The sequence below is a fragment of the Serinus canaria genome, chromosome 11 (genome assembly GCF_022539315.1).
Source record: "Serinus canaria isolate serCan28SL12 chromosome 11, serCan2020, whole genome shotgun sequence".
NCBI lineage: Eukaryota > Metazoa > Chordata > Aves > Passeriformes > Fringillidae > Serinus > Serinus canaria.
In genome coordinates this window covers 18,435,011-18,449,253 of record NC_066325.1, presented here as the reverse complement: position 1 = coordinate 18,449,253, position 14,243 = coordinate 18,435,011, and the positions used below count along the sequence as shown (strand labels likewise).

The window sequence follows — 14,243 nt, the reverse complement described above, 5'->3', positions numbered from 1 at the left end:
GCACCAAATTAATAAAGCATTTCACTACTGTAGACTCCAACTGCAGATTCAAACTCAGCAGTGTGCTTCCAGTCCTTTTTATAAATCATTTACTTTGGGTTTAACACATTCAAGCAGTGACTGTGCTTGCCAAGCCCATGGAGAGCAGGAATCACCAGATTATTTGGAAATACTGCTTTAAAACTCTCTGTCATGCTAAAGCACTGCAAAACAGGTGACACATGAGCATGGAACATCCTCAGCAGTTTGCATTTTACTGTGCCAAGAGAGTTACAATTCCAACCCAGGCCAGAGGAAACCATTCACCTCCCATTTGATCTATTTGCCCTTAAAATCTCTCACCTGAGGACAGCATTGATTTTTTTTTTTTTTTTTGGAAAGTATTTCCAGAAATCATTAAAAAGTAACCTCTCTAAAGATTAGAAAAGCTGAAGTCAAAACTTTGGAACAGGAACAGTGGGGGCCAAGCAGAAGCAGTTCTGGTTTCCAAGGAACAGCAACATTCACTACAAGTGGGATGGTGTCCACGAGGACAGCTGGAAGTGACAGCTGGCAGCTCTTCCAGGGAATGTCACCACCAACATCCCGTGGCTTTACGGACACAGCACCGCGCCACGGGACAGGCCACTCCTCTTTAATCAGTCAGCTTTCCACACAAGGTACTGAATATTAATTCTATTTACATTCAAAAATAGCATTTTTCTCTCTTCAGTACAGAGTGGGAATGCCCATGGATTAGTCAGGAGGATCCCTCCTAGCACAGGTGCAGCACAGCTTTGTTGATCTCGGGGTTTGTCCAGTCGTTGCGGATGTCATCCAGGTGATTATCGAAATCCACCAGGGTCTCGTAGGACTTGCTGTCCAGCAGGGAGGCAGCGATGCGCTGGGCTTCGGTCCAGTCTTCACAGAAGTCACTAGGATGGAAAAGAACCAGGCAGCAATTGGAATCTTGCATGCTGAGGATTTTAAACTTTCTGTGCTTAAAAGAGAACACTGCGTTTGACCTGAGGCCGTGGAGAAGGCTTCCAAAATTAATTGGTAGTAGTGGGATGATGGGTGTGGAGTTGGTTAGAAGTGTAATAGCACAGGGTAGAAAACTTAAAGGTTGGGGTTTTAAAATATAGAAATAAATATGAAGCAAGATGGAGGTTTTAGGGTGGAGGCTGGTTGTTCTTCTTTAGCTTCTTCTTCCTTCTTCTCCATGGGTTTGGGAGATGTTTTGTAATTGGACAGAAAAGTCTGCACTGTGGGCTTCAAGGGATCAGTTATTGGGTTAAAAGGGAAAATAATTTAGGTGTCATATCTTAACTGGATAGTTTAGCCTTAAAAGACCTTGTAACAAGAGACAGTTAACCATTTTGTGCCTGGCTAATGAAAGGCTGCAGGACTCATGGGTGTGAGACTGTTTCACTGATAAGAAATAATAAACACCTGAGTCTGAACATGAACTATCATCTCAAGTGCCTTCAATCCAGACCCAGAGAAACCAATAGGAATCACCCCAGAAAAACTCTGAATGAAGCCAGGCTGCAGCATCCTCCCAGGGACAGCCTGTTCTTCCCCAAAGCCCGTGGAATTCGTGGTTCACTCACACGTGGGGGTCCTTGCACCTCCACTTGTTCTCGTGCAGCTCGTACACGTGGATGGCAGGCTCCACACACTCCATGGTGAACTTGGTGTTGTCAACCTGGGGTGGGAAATGGAAACAGCACCTCAGTCTCCTCCTCAGCATCCCAAGAGAGAAAATAACCCCAAAATCAGTTTGTAAAAACAGGACATCTTACACCCACACACCGTTTTACCCTCCAACTGCCAAACGTAGGCTGCCAATGTCCTTTGTCACAGCAGTGAGGAGGCAAAGCCCAGTTTGTGACATTAAATGTAAGAATTTAAGTTGCACGAGATGGGCTGGAGCCAGAAATTGCTGCCTGAACCTGTAGAGAAAGCCACCAGTTCTCCTGAGGTGGCAGAGAGCTCACCACAGTCTCTCTGTGGATTTACACTGTACTTCACTGCTCATTGCATCTCCTCCCCAGAGCATTTTGGAGGGGAAGAGAAACTGAATTCCTCCTGAAAGCGGCCAGAGAACAGCATTTTCCTGGTCCAGCAGCAGGATCAGGACACACAGCGGGGTGGGGGGAAGGAAGTTCTTTACCATGATGAGCGCAGTGTCCGTGAAACCCTCGGCAATCCTGGAGGCCACTTTCTCTGCAACCTGGTTTGGGCTGGAGAGAAAGGAAAAGGAACTGAGTGATGGGAGCCACCACTTTCAGCTGAAAGCAGCAGGAAATGAGCTCAGAGAGATGTGAGAGTGACTCTGGGTGCTTGCAAACAAGAACAAGATAAAGGAGCTGACTGAAGGCTCTGCAGCACCCAAACTGGAGCTCAGCTGGGTTTAGGAATGGCTTTGGAATGACACAGAATCAACACTTGGTGGCCTCCTATCTTCTTCCTCCAGACCAAAGACTCTGCCCTGGCAGGTATTTAAAAAAGAAACTGAGTTTTCTCCCCAGTCTGCACTGAAAACTTGTCCAAAATCAGATAACCTCTGAGAACCTTTCCCACGTTTCAAAGGTGACAATCTCTATGTGGTGCCACCTAATGTGGTGCCATTGACAATCTCTGTGTGGTGCCAGTTATCTTCAGAAATCAAACTGAACTTTCAAAAAACCACCAAGCCTGTGACATTCTTTCAAAACCTCAAAGAGAAAAAAATGCAACTTCTCCTTAAAAATGTGTGCAGATTTGCAAGGAAAGGACAAATAATGCTTTTATCCCTGCTAGACACCTTAGAAGTCACAAGCGTTTCTTAAAAACCATAACTGAGTCTGAATAGACATTAACAAATAACTGGAATCAGAGCATCATGGAATGGTTTGGGTTGGGAGAGACCTTCAAGATCCTCTCATTCCATCCCCTGCCATGGGTGGGACACCTTCCACTGTCCCAGGTTGCTCCACACCCCAGCCAACCATGGACACTTCCAGGGACAGGGCATAATACTTTAAACAAGTTACTCTTATTTTAATTAGTCCCAATCCTGGATTTGTCCAACAGATAGAGGGGAAAACATGGAATACACAGATCTAAAATTAAATTGGCTCCACGGGAAGGTTCCTTATTGTTTAGTGAGTAATCTGAGTCAGCCAGCAGGGAAAAAAAGTGACTAATCCTGAGGAAAAGAAGTGATAAATAAGAGCTATCACTGCCTGACTTACATCATCTTCTACTTCTTTACCACGTAAAAAACTGCTCTGAAAAAACTCAGCCACGATGAAGAAATTTAGAAAGAATCAGGTCACTCCTGACTTTCCATAAGATCCTGGGAGTCGCCAGACTTTCCAAGATCCATACTGCACGAGCAAACACTCTGCAGATTTTGGCTTTTTCCCTGACAACTGCAATTCAAGAAGCTGGCACTGGTTCAAAGAGTGGCCTTTTATAGCAGCCACGGGAGGAGAGCAGGGATTCTGCAAAGCCAGGACTTTCTGCACCTGACCAAAGGCCACATCCCGCAGCCCCACGGAGACAATGTGGAAGCAGCTGACAGTTGTCAGAGTGAATCACACACGCCTGATTTGTGGGGATGATTGCTGCTGGCAGAGTCCAAGGTACGAGCTAAAAGAGCAAACAGAAGGAAATATTGGCCCAACACACCTGGCATCTTTCACGCGTTCGTTCGCCTGGTAATATCCAGCTATCACGTAGCTGTTCTCCTTGCACCAGGAATCAATCTGGAAAAGCAATGGCAACAATGAATCCTAGGGAAAAACCCCTCCAGGATCAAGCTAAAAAAAAAATGAAACAACTCAGGATGAAGGAAATCTCATGGCTGTCCTGTAAATAAAGCAGTGTTGCTCCATCTCTGCCACGGGGTTCTTGAAATAAATCCATATTTCTGTCTGGTTGTGGGAGTGCTCACAGTTGGGCTGATTGAGCTGGGATGGAGAAACCCAGCAGAGCATTTGGAGGATGATGGGAAGCATTAACCAAATGGAGCAAAAGAGCAAGGAGCTGTCTCAGTCAAAGCCTGGCCTAAATCCCTGTGACAGAACAATTAAACTCAGCCTGGAGAGGGTTTGGGTCTCACCCACCAAGGGCTGGGACAATTTTCTGTCAGTGTTCACCTGCCAAGGCAGTTTAGAGAATGCTGCCCTGTCCTTGCAGAAAGGTTTTATTTCTGATGTCCCATTTCTAGGGGAAAATGCCACCATTTGGGGTCTTCATTAGAAAACCAAAGCTTGAGGTGAAAGGTGAATGTGAGGCAGAAGTTTGTCCCATTTAGAAGCTGTTCAACTGAGATAAAATTGTTTTCCTTTGAGAGTTTTTCCTTATTTAATATTTCTATGTAAATGCTTAGATGTACCAGATGTACTTTTGGCATATAATTTAGACAATTTTTGATTTAAACTTGGGTAGTTTTGTTGGTTGTTGCTTTTTAATTAAATGATTTGAAACACTGCTGCTCTTGCTGCTTTAAACTGGAGCTGGATTCCTCCTGCTGAGTCTGACTTTGAAAATATCTATCTATATATATATACATGGTATCTATATATATATATATATATATATGATGCTTTTTATTAGAATTGAGGGTATCAAGTCAGCAAAATACAAAGACAGAAGGGGAGGAAGCAGCTCGAATTTTCCTTTGCAGTCCCTAGAGAGCACGGCCTCAAAAAACCCTCCCCAGCTCTATTAAAAAGGCCTCCAAAAATACATCTGGTGCTGACCTGTGGCATCCTGGGAGTCAAATCAATCTCATTTTCAGCAATAATTATTGTATTAGACTGCAGAACCAACCAAACAAAGCAGCCATGAGAATAATCCAAGGGATGACATGGATTTAAGTGACAAAAAAAAAAAAGCTGTGCAGCCCTGAAAGAGCTGCTGTTTCAATTCCAAACCCATTTTGAGGGCTTAGGACTCTGGTTTTAATTGTTAGTGGTTTGAAAGCTTGGTATTAGAGCCAGCAGCCCAGGCAGTAAAATTAATAATAATTATTAAAAAAAACCCCAACTCCATCCATTTAAAAATGAAAAACCGCAGTCCTAAATCCATTTTTGCTCCCTACCAAAAACTGTCTTGAAAAGAAAGAAGAGAATGATTTTAAGTTCCCACTTTCCTACCTGGTAATTAAAAATTGCTTCTGCATAAAACAAAGGGGGGAAAAAAAATCTCATTTTCAAATGAAAGCTGTTTCCAGCTGTAATTTCCAAGCTCAGCACTGATCCCACAGGTATCCTACAGCAATTAGTTCCTATTAGAAATATTAGAAATATTTTTAATATTAGAAATATTTTTAATGTTAGAAATACTTTTAATGGTAGAAATATTTTTAGTATTAGGAATATTTTCAATGTCGGAAATATTTTTAATGGTAGAAATATATTTAGTGTTAAGCATGTTTTTAATGTTAGAAATATTTTTAGTTACATCCAGTCCTGCCAAGGAAAAATCCAAAGTGGTTTTGGTTTGCTGCAGCCACCAGGGCTGGAAAACCCTGGGAGGAGGAGGAGGAGGAGGAGGAGGAGGAGGAAAAGGAGGAGGAGGAGGAGGAGCTGAGTGCCGTTCCAGGAGAGGGAAGTGCTCCTCGGTTTCTCCCTTTTGGAGCTGTGGTTGTAAAACCACATCAATTAGCAGAGAAATTCAGAGGCTCGAGTGCAACTTAATTCACTTTTTCTTCATGACTCTGGCTTGGGAAAGGATCTCAGAGTGCAAATGAAGCACGGGAGCTGCTGCTCTGCCCTCTGGAGCTCGGAATCTCGGGAAATCAGAGGATCCTGGAATGTCCTGAGCTGGGAGGACCCTCAAGGATCATCAATCCAACAGCCCAAAATCCCTCCCTGTGCCTGGCAGCGCTGTCCAAACGCTCCTGGAACTCTGGGACCTTGGGAATGTGAACATTCCCTGGGGAATTCAGTGCCCAACCACCCTCTGGAGGAGCTGTTTGGGGTTTTTGCATTCCTTGGACCCCCCTAAAGTTTTAGGAGGCAAAGCTTTAAAGTTTGGAAGTCCCTGCTTTGGCTCTGGGATAATTTTCTTCCTGCAGATGTTGCAAGAAGCAGGATTTATTTCCTAATAATCTGATCCTGCTGCAAGATCTACACTAAAAAGCTGCACTGAAGGCCTAAAGTTTACCAAAATTCAGTGCCACAGACCCTGTGGAATGACATTTAATCCTGACTTAATGGAAACACACAGTGCTCTGCTACTCCCACACTGCTGTAAAGAGATTTCAAATGATAATTTTTGGGTGTTTAATGGTAAAATTAACTGCTCAGGGCTGAGGCTCAGCTCCTGTCCTGTGCCTCTGGCTGCATTTCATCATTTTAGGCTCCACAAAGATGTCAACATTGCCATGGCATCATCTCAGCTGGAAAAAACTGGAATTTATTTCTGAGATACTGGAATTTGTTTCCAAATAAAATCTTTACTGGGATGAAAAACCCTGAGGGAGACATTAAAGATGACTCAGGAGGAACCAGAAATTTGTTATTTTTAATAGTATAAAGAAGGGATGGATCTTCTTTTGCTCACAATCATGGGATGGTTTGGGTTGGAGGGGCTCATCCCATTCCATCTTCCACTGTCCCAGGCTGCTCTCAGCCCCGTCCAGCCTGGCCTTGGGCACTGCCAGGGATGCAGGGGCAGCCCCAGCTGCTCTGGGCACCCTGTGCCAGGGCCTGCCCACCCTCCCAGGGAACAATTCCTTCCCAAAATCCCATCTAAATCCACTCCCTGGTAGTGGAAGCCATTCCCTGTGTCCTGTCTCTCCATCTCTTGTCCCCAGTCCCTCTCCAGCTCTCCTGGAGCCCTTTAGGCCCTGCCAGGGCTCTGAGCTCTCCCTGGAGCCTTCTCCTCTCCACGTGAACACCCCCAGCTCTCCCAGCAGAATTCCCCGAATTTTTGGAGCATTTCCCCACCCTGCCCTGCCCGGCACCTCCCTGCACTCCCCAAACCCCTGCCAGCACCCCTCCGCACACCCCTCACCCCTGCGGGAACACCTCACCAGGGTCAGGGCCACCTCCAGCATGGGGGCGAGCGCCAGCGTGCCGTGGAAGAGCGGGATGCAATCCACGAACAGCGCGGGCTGCGGCGGCCGCGGCGCCGGCGGCCGCTCGGCCACCAGCAGCCCGTTGACGGCGCAGTGCGGGTACTTGGCGCCGTGCAGCACCATCTTGCAGTAAGCCTGGGTGGTCAGCTTCATGGCGCCGAGCCCCGGCCCCGGTGCGGCCCGGTGCGGCCCGGTGCGGCCCCGCTCCCCGCCGAGCGCCGCTCCCCGCCCGCCGCACAGCGCCGCCGGCTGTCGGCAAGCGCCGCCAAGCGCGGCCGGCTTTGCGACAGCGATTTGGGGGGGATTTGGGGTGTGGGGAGGATGGCGAAAGTGCGGGAGGATCCCAAAAATCTGTGGGATGGGGGTGCGGGGTGAGCGGGGTGAGGGGCGCGGAGAGCGCGGGGGGCTGGGGGCGGTCGGGACCGCACCGGGGAAAAGCTCTGGGGTCGTGGGGTGGGAAAAACCTCTGGGATTGTGAGGTGGGAAATGATCTCTGGGATTGTGGGGTGGGAAAAACCTCTGGGAAAAGATCTCTGGGATCATCACGTGAGAAATCATCGTGTGGGATCATGGAGTGGGAAAAGATCTCTGGGATTGTTGGATAGGAAATGATCTCTGGGAGGATCAGGTTGGAAAAGATCTCTGGGGTCATCGTGTGGGAAAAACCTCTGGGATCATCGGGTGGGAAAAGATCTCTGGATTGTCGTGTGGGAAAAGATCTCTGGGGTCACTGTGTGGGAAAAACCTCTGGGAGCATTGTGTTGAAAAGATCTCTGGGATCACAGGATGGGAAGAACCTCTGGGAGCATTGTGTGGGAAAAAATCTCTGGGATGATCGGTTTGGAAAATATCTCTGGGGTCATTGTGTGGGGAAAACCTCTGGGATCATCGGGTTGGAAAAGATCTCTGGGGTCACTGTGTGGGAAAAACCTCTGGGAGCATTGTGTGGAAAAGATCTCTGGGAAGATTGTTTTGGAAAAGATCTCTGGGGTCATAGTGTGGGGAAAACCTCTGGGAAAAGATCTTTGGAATCATTGTGTGGGAAAGACCTGTAGCATCATCGTGTGGGAAAAGATCTCTGGGATCGTTGGGTTGGAAAGGATCTCCGGGATGATCCAGTCCAGCCTGTGGCCCATCACCTCCATATCACCATGAATTACAGGATATTTTGTGTTGGAAGGGCCTAAAGATCCTCCATTCCCATCCCTGATACCTTTCCCTGTCCCAGCCTGCTCCAAGCCTGGCCTTGGGCACTTCCAGGGACGGGGCATCCCAAATAATAAAGGAAATCCCAAATAATAAAGGAAAAAGGGTTTCTGTACAAAAGGCACCACCCCAAATGACTCCAGAGATGCCTCGGCCGGGTCTGTCCCCAGCTGGCATACGGATCCCCTCATGGGGCTTTTCCATCCTGGGCTCCAACCTTGAACCCTGTGCCAAATTCGGGGCCCCTCATGGGACCTTGAGGGGCTGGAGCGTGTCCAGGGAAAGGAATGGAGCTGGGAAAGGCTGGAGACTCCTGAGGGAGCTGGGAAAGGGCTGGGGAATCCTGAGGGGGCTGGAGAATCCTGAGGGAGCTGAGGGGGCTCAGCCTGGAGCAAAGGAGGCTCAGGGGGGCCCTCCTGGCTCTGCACAGCTCCTGGGACAGGAACAGGGACAGGAGGAGAGGGAACGGCCTCAGGCTGGGCCAGGGCAGGCTCAGGTCGGACAGCAGCAGGAATTTCCCCATGGAAAGGGGGGTCAGGGATGGGAACTGCCCAGGGAGGGTTGGAGTGCCCATCCCTGGAGGTGTCCCGGGAATTCCTGAGGTGGCACTCAGTGCTCTGGGCTTGGGACCAGGTGGGAATGGGCACAGCTGGGCTCGCTGATCTCGGATCTCTTTCCCACCCTCAGACATCCCGGGATTTTGGGAAGCCGGGATAAACCTCCAGCGGCGGTCCGCCCGCATCCCATCAGTCCCCGCGCGGGGCCGCTCCTGCCCGGCCCGCTCGCTGCCCCGCGCTCCCGGCGTGCCCCGCGCTTCCGGCCGCGGCTCCTTCCGGTCCCGCCAGCCGTAGAGGACGGTCGCCAGGTCGTGGGGCCGGGCCGGGCCGGGCGGAGCCCGGGACGGGCTGGGAGCGGGCTGGGAACGGGCTGGGAGCGGGAACGGAGCCTCCCCGCCATCCCTATCCACGGCCGGGCTGGCGGGGCAGCGCGGGTTGGAGGTTGCCGGGAGGGCTGTAAGGGGGCAGCGGCGCGACCCCTCCGGCGGGGTCCGTGTAGGGTTCTGTCACCGGTGTCGCGACATGTCGGGCGGGACTGAGGTGACAGGCAGGGAGGGCAAGGTCAGGGACAGACAGCGGGTCCGGGTGGGAGCTTGGGCGGCTTCGGGCTGGGCTAGGGTCAGCGGAGGACCATGAATCCCGTGTGGGTGGGAATGCCTTGTTGGGATCCTGCCCTTCTCTGGGATGCTCCCTGCTCAGGGGTTGCTGCAGTGGCTCTGGGATGTGCTTGGGGCTCCAGGAATGGTTTATTTGGAATAGCAGCGTCCTCCAAGGATGGTTTAAATAAGACAATGTCCTTTGCTTTCAGTGCAGGAGACTCGGGTTAAAAACAGGGAGAGAAAGGCTCATCCAGATCGGTTTAGTGGGAGAATATCCCACTAAATCTCCTCTCCAGCATGGAGTGCTGCCCTCTGGAGAAGGAGCAGGAAACCTTTAGGCTGTATTTTTTTTTTTTAAATATAAACTCTTGGGAAATGTTTTTATTTCACCTTGGGCACTGACTGTTGCTGCCTGGCCCTGCAGGATGTTGGCTTCCAGAGTGTTCAGCCTGGTCGGGAGGAGATCCATCTCCACCTCCCTGTGCCTCAGGGCACATGGACACGGTGGGTCGGGGAGGGGGAATAAAGCACAGCCTGGAGGGGGGGAGCACAGCAATCTGCCCTGGGTGAGGGGAGGGTGGGATGGAGGGAGCCTGGGGAAGTGGCAGGAAGGACAATCCTGGCATCTTCCAGGTGGGAGAAAGCTGCAAGGTCACCAAGTCCCATCCCCACCTTGTCCCCAGCCCAGAGCACTGAGTGCCACCTCAGGAATTCCCGGGACACCTCCAGGGATGGGCACTCCAACCCTCCCTGGGCAGTTCCCATCCCTGACCCCCCTTTCCATGGGGAAATTCCTGCTGCTGTCCGACCTGAGCCTACCCTGGCCCAGCCTGAGGCCATTCCCTCTCCTATTCCTGGGCCCTGTCCCCTCCTGGCAGGAGCTGTGCAGAGCCAGGAGGGCCCTCCTGAGTCTCCTTTTCTTCCCTCAGCTCCCCCAGGATCCCTGGCAGTGCCCAAGGCCAGGCCTGGAGTCCTGGCAGAGTGGGAGCTGTCCCTGCCCACAGCAGGGCTTGCAATGGGATGGGCTTTAAAGCCCTTCCCAATCCATCCCAAACCCTTCTGGTAGAACATAAAATTTCTCAAGTTCAGCATTTCTCCTGAGCCCTTCCACCTCCTTCCTGCCCTGCTGCGCTTGTGCACTGCTGGGCTGTGACTTGAGAGCAGTCAGAGCTGCTTGTGACCAATGTCCCTGTGTGTGTGTGTCCCCGTGTGTGTCCCCGTGTCCCCGCGTCCCTGCCCTCATCAGGCGTGGTCAAGGCTGAGGATTACACCCTGCCCGTGTACGTGGACCGCCGGGACGTGCCCCTGCCCGAGGTGGCCTTTGTGCGGGACCTGTCAGCGCAGCAGCGGGCGCTCAAGGAGAAGGAGAAGGCGTCCTGGAGCGCCCTGTCGGCCGATGAGAAGGTGGAATGTAGGTTTGGGGGGCTCCGAGGGACCTCCCAGGCGGCCTCAGCACTCTTTCCATCTCTGTGGATGGAGTGGGTTGGGTGGGAAGGGAGCTCGAAGATCATCTCATTCCACCATCCCAGGCTGCTCCAAGCTCTCTCCAACCTGGCCTTGGGCACTGCCAGGGGTCCAGGGATCTCGGGGCAACCTGCCCACCCTCACAGGGAGCAATTCCTTCCCAAAATCCCACCTAAACCCAGTCAGCTCAGAGCCATTCCCTTTGTGCTGGCGCTCTAGGCCCTTGGCAAAACTCTCTAGACAGCTTTTTGTCCAGGCCATGCTTGGAACAGCTCTTAATCCTTGTTTTTCCCTGTGTCAATGAGCAGAGCTGATCCATGAAGGAATTTTCTGAATTATGATGGACCTCCTTGTGTGCTCCATGGTTTTTATTCCTGAGATCTTTGGTGCTGTTACAGAACATGCAATACCCCTGCTGTGGCTTCTATTCCGTATCTGAGGTCACATTCAGCCATTCCTTCCTCTTCCAGAAACCAAATAATAATAATTAGATTTATTTCTCGATTCCCATCTGCTTTGAGCCAGCCAGGAAAAAAATCTCTTCAGTACACCACCGTGCCATTGTCAGTCCAGCTGGGTGAAGTGAGCCCCAAACACAAACATGGATTTGAATGTTAACAACCACTGACCTTGGCATGAACCAAATTCCAGCTAATGAAGGCTCCCCCTGGGTGTTTTGACTTGCAAATAAAATTCCCTCATCTTTTCTAACTGCTCTTGTGGTATGAAGGGAGAACCTGGTTTGGCAAAGGTTTAAATCTTTCTGAGGAATTGCTCCAGATTTTCTGTTGCTTTGGATTTTAAATTCCTGTGGATTTCAGCGGCAGCTGAGCTCGAAACATTTCTGTTGGAATTATTTGTGCTAGGAAGCTTTGGGGTCAGTAACCACACTGGGAGTTGGAGGGGAGGAAGGAGAACTCCCAGTTTTCCTTCTTCCAGGTCTACACTGCAACTTGTGCCCAGCTTTAGGATAATTTGTAAAACGGAGACTACAACCGATGTGGGGTGAAGGAACTGATTGGCTTTGGTGTGTGCCAAACGTAATTTAACATCCATCCCCTGTTGGGCAGCCTCAGCCTTTGTTCACCTCCCTCTGCTGAGTTCCTGGTCACCTGCAAATCCCAGGAAAAGTTAAAAGAGAGGATTTGATACTTTTTTTTCCCCAGTGTATCGGATAAAATTCAAGGAGACCTACGCAGAGATGAAGAAAGGGACAAACGAGTGGAAAACCATCCTGGGGGGAGTTCTGTTCTTCCTTGGTGTCACTGGCATCATCCTCATCTGGCAGAAGCACTTCAGTAAGTAACTCCTCCATGGAGAGTGGGATCAGGAGATGCCTGATGGGAATTCTGTGGGGCCAGGATGGTTTAGGGAACAGCCAGAACAGGGACTTGCAGCAGGAGCTGTCTGTTAGTCCCTGAAAACTCCATCCTGGAGCCATCTCTTGTGGGGATGTAGCAGAAATAATCAGGAAGCTGACTCAGAGAAATCTGGGAGGACAGGAAATGGAAGGGATTGAGTGGTGAGATTCCTGATCCCAGAGCTTCCCCTCTTTTGCTGCCTTGGGTAGTGAACATTTGGGTTTCTGCCACGTTTGGCTGCCTTCCCAGCTAAGGATTCAGCCTCCAGGGAGCCTCCAGCTGCTGGGAGGCAGAGCAGCAGTTAAAGGAGCTGCTCCCTGCCTTGAGGCTCCCAAAAATAGGAAAGCAGGAAGCTGTTATCTTGGTGATGGAGGAAACCACTGGAGAATCCATGTGGGAGTGTGGTTTGAGCTGGGTGCTGCAGAGACTGCATGCAGGGAGTGGAGGTTTGAACAGATCACAGAATCACAGGCTGGTTTGGGTTGGAAGGGATCTTGAGGATGATCCCATTTCACCTCCATCCATGGCCAGGGACGCTTCCCACTGTCCCAGGTTTCTCCAAACCCCATCCAACCTGGCCTTGGACACTTCCAACGATGAGGCAGCCACATCTTCTCTGGGCAACCTGCTCCAGTGGGATGACTTCAGGGGGAAAGAAACCCATTTATTAGCAAAACTTAGCCCAAAATTCCCAACTTGCTGACGTGGCATGAGGACATAACTCCATAATTCCCTCCATCCTGCAGTGTACGGCCCTGTCCCTCACACCTTCTCTGACGAGTGGCTGTCAGCTCAGACCAAGAGGATGTTGGACATGAGGGTTAACCCGTGCAGGGCGTCACAGCCCAGTGGGATTTTGACAACAACGAATGGAAGAAATAAAGCAACTCAGTGGAACCTGCTCTGCTTGAATATGAAATGATTCCATCACCCGTGTGTGACCTCGTTGCTTGTTGTACTGGAACACCCTCTCCACCTCCAGAAATGCTAATAAATGTCTGGTTAACTTGAGAGCTGCCTGTTGCTGGTCTCTGGATGGGTTTCTTGGGGTGGGACATTGGGTTCCTGAACAAGATTTGCTGCCTGGATTAATGTTTTCAGGGATAAGAAAGCTGCTGCCAAATTTCTCCCTTAGCTGAGCTGGCATCTCCTGGACCCTGCAGGTTTTTAGCAGCTCTTAATCCCTGTTTTTCCCAGTGTCTCTGTGAGCAGAGCTGATCCATGAAGGAGTTTCCTGAATTATGATGGAGCTCCCTGTGTGCCCACATGTGGGCATCCATGGTTTTTATTCCCAAGAACTTTGATCCCTCTGATCCCTGCCCTTCTGAAGCCTAAACCAAGCCTGGACTTAAGTTGGCTCTTTTCCTGATGGGACAGGAAACCATCAGGAAGTTGATGTTGTGGTTTAGGAGCTGTGGTTGGCTGTTGCTGGCCCCTCTTTCCCTTCCACTCAGAAATTTGGGAAGGTTTTTTAGGTGAGGTAATCTGGTGGGAATTAAGCAGTGAGCTCCCCTTCCTACACCTGAAAAATCCCTTAAGTGATAAATTTATCTCTGGGATGCTGAGAAGGATGAGGATGACAATCCCAGGCTGATGATGGCTGGAATTATGCTTTTCCCTGCTTTTTCCACAGCCCCTGCTGTGGTACTGACCTGGCTGAGGCACATGGAGCTGCCAGGGTTTGTGCCTGGAAAATTGATTTGTTTTGGAGCAAATACTGGAGTTTTGGTACTGCTGGGATAAAGGAATTGTTCCTCCTGGGTCTGTCCTTCCCAAAAAGCTGTGGAACCCCAGGGAGGCCAGGAGAGAAACCTGAGCCTTGCCATGATCCCAGATCCTTATTTCATCCTCCTCTTCCTGGCACCAGCCACTCTCTGCTCCCTTCCCTCCAGAGCAGCAGCGGGACCCACTGGAGCAGCCTCAGGTGAGCTGAGTTTGCCAGGGCTCTGCTTCCTCCCCTCCTGGCGTGTTTCCCTTCCTCCTGCCCTGGGAGGGGGTC

The 14,243-nt window shown here is 50.5% G+C and overlaps 2 protein-coding genes across 2 annotated transcripts; one reads left to right on the top strand and one right to left on the bottom strand.

Moving 5' to 3' along the window:
• Positions 1–72: 72 nt before the first annotated feature.
• On the bottom strand, positions 73–7,301 carry EMC8 (ER membrane protein complex subunit 8). The gene is made up of 5 exons (XM_050979030.1): positions 7,013–7,301; positions 3,658–3,734; positions 2,156–2,225; positions 1,593–1,687; positions 73–914 (listed from the first exon to the last, which is right to left on the bottom strand). The coding sequence occupies exons 1-5, from the start codon at positions 7,208–7,210 to the stop codon at positions 755–757; spliced, it is 600 nt and encodes a 199-aa protein (XP_050834987.1). The 5' UTR covers positions 7,211–7,301; the 3' UTR covers positions 73–754.
• Positions 7,302–9,046: 1,745 nt separating this feature from the next.
• On the top strand, positions 9,047–13,255 carry LOC103816871 (cytochrome c oxidase subunit 4 isoform 1, mitochondrial). Its single transcript, XM_050979026.1, is given in 6 exon segments — positions 9,047–9,128; positions 9,844–9,923; positions 10,666–10,830; positions 12,050–12,181; positions 12,991–13,065; positions 13,068–13,255. Coding segments are annotated over 5 exon segments (510 nt in total). The 5' UTR covers positions 9,047–9,128; position 9,844; the 3' UTR covers positions 13,127–13,255.
• Positions 13,256–14,243: the final 988 nt, after the last annotated feature.

Coding starts and splice junctions, on each gene's coding strand:
- EMC8 (XM_050979030.1), bottom strand. CDS start 7,210: ATGAAGCTGACCACCCAGGCTTACTGCAAGATGGTGCTGCACGGCGCC. Junction 3,735..7,012: donor TGGAGGTGGCCCTGACCCTG/GTGAGGTGTTCC, acceptor TTGCTTTTCCAG/ATTGATTCCTGGTGCAAGGA. Junction 1,688..2,155: donor CGGACACTGCGCTCATCATG/GTAAAGAACTTC, acceptor TTCCCACCCCAG/GTTGACAACACCAAGTTCAC.